The 9,728-nt window shown below is 36.3% G+C and overlaps 1 protein-coding gene across 1 annotated transcript in view; it reads left to right on the forward strand.

The window, feature by feature from the left end:
• Positions 1-7,742, forward strand: part of LOC136842912 (band 7 protein AGAP004871-like) — a 101,129-nt gene extending 93,387 nt beyond the window's left edge. Inside the window, exons 8-9 of the mRNA XM_067110863.1 lie at positions 475-576; positions 1,448-7,742. Of these exons, the coding sequence (XP_066966964.1) occupies positions 475-576; positions 1,448-1,540 (195 nt within the window). The 3' untranslated portion in view covers positions 1,541-7,742. The remainder of the gene's footprint in view (positions 1-474; positions 577-1,447) is intronic.
• Positions 7,743-9,728: the final 1,986 nt, after the last annotated feature.

Raw genomic sequence — 9,728 nt, forward strand, 5'->3', positions numbered from 1 at the left:
GAACAATTGACACTGTCAGCTTATGTTTCTCTGTCCCTGATAGAATATACTTTCAAGTTCCTCCTCCTCCTCTTACAAATGCCTTCAGTTATATTCACCAGTCTTCGTGATCAATGCTGCAACATCACAAAGCAACAGTCGTACAGCCATTCACAACCTCTTCTCTTAAAGTACACACTAGCTATTACATATGTCCTCTTGTCATCCATCCACAAATTTGAACCAAACTGAAGACAAACGCTGATGTTGTAAAAATCTGACCATGTATACCAAGCAGAATATTAATAAAAAAAAAAATAAGCTCATAGCTCCTTTTAGAGGATGTTATATGGACTGTGAGTTAGTAAGTTGAATAATTATTTACCACAGCAATTCTACAGGCCTTTACAGCCAAAGAATTACTGAGGGTTGGATCACTTACTTATAACAATATCCAGTCATGAACGTATTTCAATTTCGACTGCCTTTCCACAGGTAATCGCTGCTGAAGGTGAACAAAAAGCCTCACGGGCCTTAAAGGAAGCTGCTGAAGTTATTTCCCTCTCTCCGGCAGCCCTCCAGCTTCGATACCTACAGGTAAGTACAGTGAACCCCTGTATTTGTGGGGGATGCGTACAGCAACCCCCACCCCCCAGCGAATAGCTAAAATCCATGAATACTTAAAACACTTAGAACTGCCCATTTTGATAGTTTAAACACAAGAAAAACCCTGTAAAAATGCTTATACCTGAGTATTTTCATAGTTTTATCACAAAAAGTGCATTTAGTCATGAAAATTATATGAAAATACAGTAATTAGTGAATATTTCTCAGTGAAAAATACCGCGAATGGGCGAATTTTCAGCGAAAAATGGCTAGATATGTTCCACAGAGAAACCCGCGAATGCGTGAGTCCGCGAATCGTGAGAACGCGAATACGGGGGGTTTATTGTAATTTGTTTCAAAAATCTCTTGCAATTCTTTTCATGCCGTTGCCTAATTGAAGATGTTAGTTATCTTCTATCTCGTTAAATTGGAATTTGGTTTACAGTACTTCCATTGCTATCTAGAGAGAAATGTACTCTTACTTTATTTTATGCCTTTTCAATGTAGCAAAGAGGCTTCCTTCATATTTGCAAAGGTTTTGAACAGAAAGATTTCCCAAATAATCAGTGTTTGTACAGTATATGTAAAGGCTATTTTTTATATCAGTGCAGAATACTTTCATTTTTTCATGACTATAAATAATAGTTTGCGTATTTTTGAGGCTTCTACATTTACAAATGTTTTGAACAAAGATTTCCCACATAATCAGTGTATGTACAATATATGTAAAGACTATTTTTTGTATCAGTTCAGAATGCTTTCATTTTTCACGTTATGAATAACAGCTTGTGTCTTTTCGTAAGCTAAATGGCAATCGAACCTAATTACGAAAACATACTGATAACATGTTCTTTCCTTGCAGACTTTAAACACAATCTCAGCGGAGAAAAACTCCACAATCATCTTCCCTCTGCCTATCGACTTTCTACAGCATTTCTTTGTAAATAAAGAGTGACCAAAAACTCGGACCTGGATCAAGTGTTCTCTGTTTGCCTGTTTCTGAAACAAAAAATAAAAATAAAACAAGATTTTTATACGTCTGATATATATAAATACAGCTCATAGATTGTTGCCTATACATTAGCGAGATAGTTAGGTCTTTAAATGAAATTTCAAAAAAAAAAAAGAAATGTAACATGTGATGATTATCTTTAGTAGAAGTGTCGTTGGATTCGTAGGAGTGTTTGTTTGCCCAATTAGCTGAAAAGAAAAAAAAAACATTACTTACGTATTATATATCATGTGTGGATGGAATACTATTAGCAGAAGAAGAAAGAAGCTCTTGAAGAAAGGAAGCTGTTGGGAATTATGTTCATCTGGCCAGTTACGGAGCAAGTCAATCATTTTTCTGTTCCTTTCTTTTGAGCTGCATGAATGGGACACTGACCAAGGTTTCTGCTTGTTTTCCATCAATTGTTTCATCATTATTCTAAGGCCATGTTATCTCTTACTGTAGGTCTAGGCTGAATTAAATTTTTATCACACAGAATTAGAAACAGCCATGTTGACGAGTTTCTTTGCAATGACAACTACTTCATCGAGTCAGTGATGTTTTTAGAGGTTTAGTTTGTAAGCAACTAGTGTTCTTATTCACATAGGACTTTAAACAAATTGTTAACTTTACAAGCAGAAGTTCGACCTGCACGATGGATGTCAGCTGTGTCATCAGTGTGTTTTCGTACCGTCGCTGCTTCTGCGATCGTTCACACAAAGGGTCACATGATTTTCCTCCCTATGGTTTCACCGTGAGCAGTTGTAGAGCAATTATTAGCCGAACTTTACCAAGAAGAGTACAAAGCTGCTTCGTGTTCATTTGCAAGGTCCGGAGTCCGAAGAGGGATGACAAAACTAACGCTGATCTTCCTTTTCAATATAGTTTCATGGAAAAAATCTATCAGGTGATGAAATTACATCAGGAACCAAGGATGATCAAAGCCACTGAAGCATTCTTGCACAGTTCCATTGATATGGAAACTATTTTCAAAGAATTACTGTTTCTGTTTAGTCCTGTCAATTGTTTCCAAGTTACTTTTTCATGTTCATATTCAAACTGTTCTTTTCATTTGCAGTTTCTCATACAAAGGTACCACAGTTCAAAGGAAAGACCACTCTGAATGAATCTATGAATTCAACTCAAGTTAAAAGAGTTCGGTACCCTTCAGTCAGTAACTTCCGTGAATTTATGTGCTCCCATTTTATCTCTTAGAGATGTTGTGCAAAAAAAAGTAACGTACCTCGATAAAAACTGCATTTTTCATTGTCATTTGACGAGAGATGAAATGTTAATTTTCTCTTGGGCTACCACAATCAAGACATGACCCATTCACAAACTGATCACTTGCTAGGAGGACTTGTGTTGCTCAATTTATTTCAAGAATTGCAACAATCGTGAACAGACACATTATAGGAATAGGCTGGTTTAATATTAAGGAATTAGAAATCATTGTTTATGTATGTCTCCTCCACAACTGCACCCCGCTACATTTATGTGAGGGAAGTTTGTTTGTTTAAAAAATTATTATTTATTATTATTATCATTTTCATTATTGTTAAATACCAGATTCCACCCAGTTGAATGTTATCGTTTAAGCCACTTCATTTGAAATATGTTGTTGGCTCTCCGGTATTTTGGATTTGGTTTTTCTGCCTTCATTGTAACTATTGTACATACGGTACTCCCAAAGTTCCATATTGGAGCGAAGAAGAGTGCTCAAACTAATAATACGTTAAGGAATGGCAGAGCGTGTTGTCATGGTCAGTGACCCATTACGATCGATGCAGTTACAGATTGCGTGGTGGAGAATTTGATCCATCGTCATCATCACCTATCTTTGTCAGCCTCCCACCGTCATTTACTTCACCAAAGTCTGGAGAGTTGTGGGTAAAATGTTATCCAAAAAAAAAAAAAAAGAAATTTTAAAGATTTTTTTCTTCAATGCTTTCACTGTTATTATGCCTGACTGCCATACACACACACACACACAGCTCCTGACTAATCACTTCAATATGATTATCATTACCATTACAATTCATCAACAATGACCAACGAAGGTAGAGAATCGTAGATGTTATACCTTCACTGTTACTGTGGTCTAAGGAGAAAAATAATAATAATAATAAATGTCCGTTCCCATTTGCACACTGCCCCACCAACCTTCTATCCCACCTGATGCAGAGTTATAAAAAATATATATATAAATATATTTATTTTATTGACCCTAGCATTTACTAGAGTATATCTGTACATAATTTTTAAGAGTTTAATCACCAGCTGATTTTCTGTTCATCTTTTTTCTAGTGTCGGGTAATGTCGAGTTGTCGGATAAAGGCGATCCGGATAATTGAGGGATTACTATAACAGTCCCCCCTGTATAAAGTTTAGATTTTAAATATACAGAAGAAACTTTTACAAGCAAACACGGAGCATTACGACGGCAAAACATGGATGACTGTACGACATACAAATTCAGTCCCCTCGAAGCGAACGAACAGTTGCTTCGCTGGTGGAAGAGGTGACCGACGAAACCGATTTTTTAATCTCGAAAAATGTGAACAACTGAATGATCCTTTGACACAATCAGCCAGCAATGGCATCTCCGTTTTTGATTATCAGCTACAGTAGGAAAATATTGACATAGAATCTGTGTGCAGTGACAAAATTTCCAGATTATCTCTCAAAAATTTGTTACTTAGCATCGAACGCCTCATTCAAGGCCTCGTAGGAATTCCTTATCGTACATTAGTACACAGTATTGCTGTAGATATACACACGAACACATGCTATTTGTACCGAGTTCCCTGACTCTCTGCACATGTGAAAATCTGCAAATGCTTTTGTGCACAATCTGAAAGTCACGGAGAAGCGTTTCATCTCACGACAAGCTTTTCAGAACGAAATTCACTCAGCGTTGACCGATTTTCTTATTATGTCCATCCAGTATTCCTGCTGGGTAACATGATTATTCATTTTGATTATTATCATTATTATTACTGCTATAATTAGTTATCATTACCACTCTATGATTATGTCAAATAAACTGTAATTATCATTACTATTATTTTTATTTATTATTATTGTTGTTGTTGTTCCTGTTGTTGTTGATGTCACTGTTGTTATTACAAAAAATAGACTCGATAAAGATATTCGTGGAATTCGAAGCAACGTGAGGAAGTGGCAGCTTGATGCAGCCAGTGGTTAGTAGACAAGTTTTGCTCGAAGGAATACGAATCTCCTTTTACAACATTCCCATATCAAAAGCAGCTTTTATTGCCACATACAGAATGACTGAGTTATTTCAAAATATATAACAGTGTTTCTACCTGTGCCCTTCAAGCGAGAGAGGGGAAACACTAAGTAGCTATGTTCTTGATAAATACCATTGGGAAGAAGTCTATCTGCACTGCACAGTTTTCTGTAGGGAAACTTAGTCAGGCAATTCCTTTCTGCAGAAAGAAAATCTCTACGACATTTTTTAACGTCATACTGTAGTTGAATGCAGAACCAACTTCCAGGCAGTTCTTTCACATCACTGTAAATGTCATGTTGTTTTAGGAGTCACGTTCGTTTCAGGAAACTCACCAAGACTTACAAGACCCTGAGAGATAAAAATATTCAGTCAGGAACACTTCATGGGCATATGTTTTTCTGCACATTTAAACCTCTCATTTTCACAAATAAAATGTTTAATATTTACAGTTTTTAAACTCAAAACAAAATCTGTTGTCCCACAGTTGCACACTTTGTACAGGAGGAATCTATGAACATGCTGTAAACCCATATATTTTTATAAAGCATTCAGGTTAAGCTCTGCATACAGCAATCAAGGACTGGTCTCAGACATTTTTTCCATCTGTTGGAAAATGTCACAGGGGAAAAAAGAAGTCCAGTCATATGTTGAGTGAGAAAAAAGGCTTATTTTAAAGAATATATGGATTATCATAAATGTAAACATCCACAAATAATGGCGTTTATCAATACTGTATAAATCCAGTGATAAATATCTGAATCAATGGCAAGTGAACACTTATATAAAACATATGCTTCTGTTAACACCTCAAAAGCTGTTTTGTCTCAATAACCCACCAGAAACGACCAATACCTAAATACCGTGTGATATCGTTGTCCATCTCTTGCCCCAGAATGTTTAAAAGAAAATTTCCATCATGTTTGTGGCGTCTAAATGATTTCACGAAGGACAGGGATCCATGCCAAGTGATTTCTGAGTGATATAGTAACTACTGTATTTCCAATATTGGTTATGTAAACAACCAAGGTATATTTGTTACTGGTACTCTATAGGAGGCTGTTAAATTTGTGGTCTTTGAATGGCACAACATAATTCTGGGCACAATACAGCTATCAGATCAGCTATACACTGGCTCTTGCACTGTGAGGCAGATAATGGAATGACCATAAACGTTAAAAAATAAAACACCAATTGTGGCATCACCAAAGAAAAAAATCTGTTGCTTTAAAAACTGGTTAAGTTCAGATATATCATGGTGCCACACTCATGACCTTTTTTTTTTTAAGGAGCTTTCCCATTTGCCTGGAAGTGAGTCCAACAACACAGTTAACTACATTCCATAACTTCCTTAGTACTCATAATTGTCTGTGCTAAATGGTTAAGCAACCTTGTAACATTCTTTGTTAATATTTTAATACTAATCACATTTTTAGTTCTAATTCTTGGCCATATTTCTTCATCAATATTACACTTACAGCTTCTGTTTCTGATCTGGAGGAGAAAAATATAAAATGTGCCTGTTTTCTACATACAACTATTTTCTTGTGTCAAACTAGTTTATCACTGAAAAAATTCCACTCTCACTTGAAAACATACCTACTTTAATTTCTTGTGTAACACATATCCAGATTCAATCAACTGGTATATCAGAGAATGTAATTCCTTGAGAATTAGTTTTTAGAAATGTATATATTTTATTGTGTATTCTATATTTTTTTTCAGTAACCTATTTTATTGTGTATGCTATATATTTTTTTCAGTAACCAAATAGTTAATCAAAAGAGAATTTCCAGAACTTAGCATGAAACTGTAGTCAGTCAATCCCATTTATGGGAACCAATAACATCTTATCAATTAAACAGGAAAGTTGTTGTGATAATCTGATCTAGTTTACTGAACCCTTTAATGCAACGTTAATTTTCAATGCCTTTTCGTTTGGTTGTATTCCTAAATATAATGAATGAAAGGAAAGGATAATAAAGATTCACTGTGATTTTTCTATCAGGCATATAAAGGAAGAGAATGAATCATTTAAGTGAATATATATATATAATCTGAGGTGATCTTGGATAATGTTACCCTTTCAATTCTCAGCTTGCATTCTGGGATGAGGTCGCTATAGCCCTGCCCTTCTTTGCCCAAATGTGACCCACTACAGTCAGCCAGCCATTTTACTGTCGTATTCAATGCTTAGGTCGACAGAAGCCCAAAATAAATAAATAAATGAATAAAGTCCATTTGGGCACCTCCTGAGAAGTACAGTAGTTAATATATCTTTCTCAAAATATATTCTTGAAGATGTCACACTTAAAACTAAATTTCCAGTTATTCATGAAACAATGTATATCTCCATATGTAAACATATTTGTGGCCTGTTTTGTACATAATGATTCATTTATACACCATACATATTTATCTACTCATGAGTAGGAAACTATAGCTTTAATTCCCCCATTTTACACGTTACTCGACCAACTCACCACTCGCGTGAACAAGATCCGGCCAGAATGGAGAGTGCATGCAGTGCGCACGTAACGCACACCAAACGAAATCCCGAGCAAGAATCGGCTAAACGAAAGACATTCCACCTGTGTTTAACAGAAGTCGCGTTTTCTCTTCTCAAAACGTAACTCATTTACTGTGAATATAAAATAACAAACAATAAACCACCTGTGATCATGGTAGGAGACTATCACACCAATGTACCGCACAACATCTTATTGTGATCACCATGTCAAATCAAAGCACACACAAAATAATCATACTAAATATGAGTTATATAGAGAAAAAAATAACCTGTTGATGTTGTAACTTTGCAGTCATATATCATTAAAGCTTGATGGTAACACAGTCATTGGTTTAACAAATCACAAGAGTGTAATGGTTTGGAAATAAAAAGATAGCATGTACGCCCTCTTGTTTTCCTTCTTCCTGACAACTAGTTTTTCAAAACGAAAAGTAGTAGTTAAAATCCCTTCTGTCTGAAATCTCATTAATTAAATATTTGATAATCATTTACCATCTCCAAATGTAGACACCACCCTACTTACAAACATTTAACTTACAAATGTTCCGAGATACAAACAAACAGGGTCGCAAAATAAAATTGAGTTCAGAGCGCTCCCCTTTGCCGTCCGTAAGTTCAAATTTTGCTTTGCGCGCCTATTCTGTACTGTATGTACAGTGTATTGCTTTTTTAGGATGAAAAAACGTATAGTATTGTATTGATTTTGTATCATACTGTGCATGAAGAGTGCACTAACCAACTTACAAACAATTCAAACAAAATTGGCCGTCCAGAACGTAACTTGTTTGTGAGTAGGGTGGTGTCTACCGATTGTTTGAAGCTCTACCATTTCTCAACAATAAAGTTACAAACGTTATTCATGACAAAGGCTTGCTGTATTGAGAGACTTCCCAGCTTATGATTTATGTTACATCAAGTTTTGTAGCAGCAAAAATACTGTACTCCAAAATTTGGCACGGACAAATCTACTTAAATTTGATTTCTACCCAAAACAGATTCCAACTAAGCCTCCTTCACCCATTCCTCCTCATTCATCCTTATCACTCCCCAAAAACGTCTCAATCTCGGTTCTCATCGTATCAGTAATCTTAACCACTCCTGTACGTCTAATTTCTCCATTTTCTAGCCTCTCATGCAGCGGGATACTAAAATCCACCTCAGCCTCCTCATCTCTGCTCGCTCCAGCTTTTGTTCTTCCTTCCTTCTTAATGCCAATGCTTCCGAACTATACATCATTATAAGTCTGATTACAGTACATGTAAAGGATTTTTAAGTTTATTAAGCATTCTCATATTACATGCTACCCCTGACACTTTCGTCCACTTCCACAAAGTTGCTTTTATCATACTTTCAACCTTAGCTACACACACACACACACACACACTCTCTCTCTCTCTCTCCTGAATTGAATTCAGTAAGCTATTCAGTTGCACTGACAAAAACTTAAAAAGAACTTGGCAGGATGGGTCACCTACGTAGGCTGTGATGTAATCTACTCTTCCTTGCATTCTTTTTTATATCTTTAGTTAGATGACTGGCCACTTACAGTTCAGTGATACGGAAAATTAAAGAAAAAATAAACAAAAAACTACACCATATCAGACGTGTCTTGATGCAGTCACCTCTACCCTGAATTCTATATTAGATGAGTCTACTGGTCATTTATTGTTCAGTGATGGTTACAAAGGAACAAGTAAAAAATGTGCTGAAGTTTCTTTGGCGCAATCGAGTTTTCTGTACAGCGTATAATGCTCTATGAAACTCTCAGCCACGGCCCATGAAACTCTCAGCCATGGCCCATGAAACTTTCAGCCATGGCCTGGTGGTGGCATGTGTTGTTGGCACCTATAGGAGTGCCAGATGCACAATCATGGCTAATTTTAACCTTAAACATGGTTTCCTCCTCCAGGATCCTGGAGCCTCCAGACACACACAGTCACAGAAAGGTAGCCACACACACACATACACACAGAAAGGCAGCCAAGGATATTAATATAAAAAAAATTACTGAGGCTAGAGGGCTGCAATTTGGTATGCTTGATGATTGGAGGGTGGATGATCAACCAAACAATTTAAAGCCTTCTAGCCTCAGTAGTTTTTAAGACCTGAGGGTGGACAGAAAAAACGCAGATGGACAGACATAGCAATCTCAATACTAGTTTTCTTTCATAGAAAACTAAAACCATGAGACTGAATTGTATGAAATCAAGAATGAGTTTTACTTCTATACTCTAAGTATAGAGAGAGAGAGAGAGAGAGAGAGAGAGAGAGAGAGAGAGAGAGAGAGAGAGAGAGAGAGAGAGAGAGAAAGCTCTATTAGGAAGTACTAAGCCTCCAGTTATGGTAACAATCCCATTCATTGAAAAAGC

Source organism: Macrobrachium rosenbergii, chromosome 10 (genome assembly GCF_040412425.1).
Source record: "Macrobrachium rosenbergii isolate ZJJX-2024 chromosome 10, ASM4041242v1, whole genome shotgun sequence".
In the NCBI taxonomy this organism is placed as follows: domain Eukaryota; kingdom Metazoa; phylum Arthropoda; class Malacostraca; order Decapoda; family Palaemonidae; genus Macrobrachium; species Macrobrachium rosenbergii.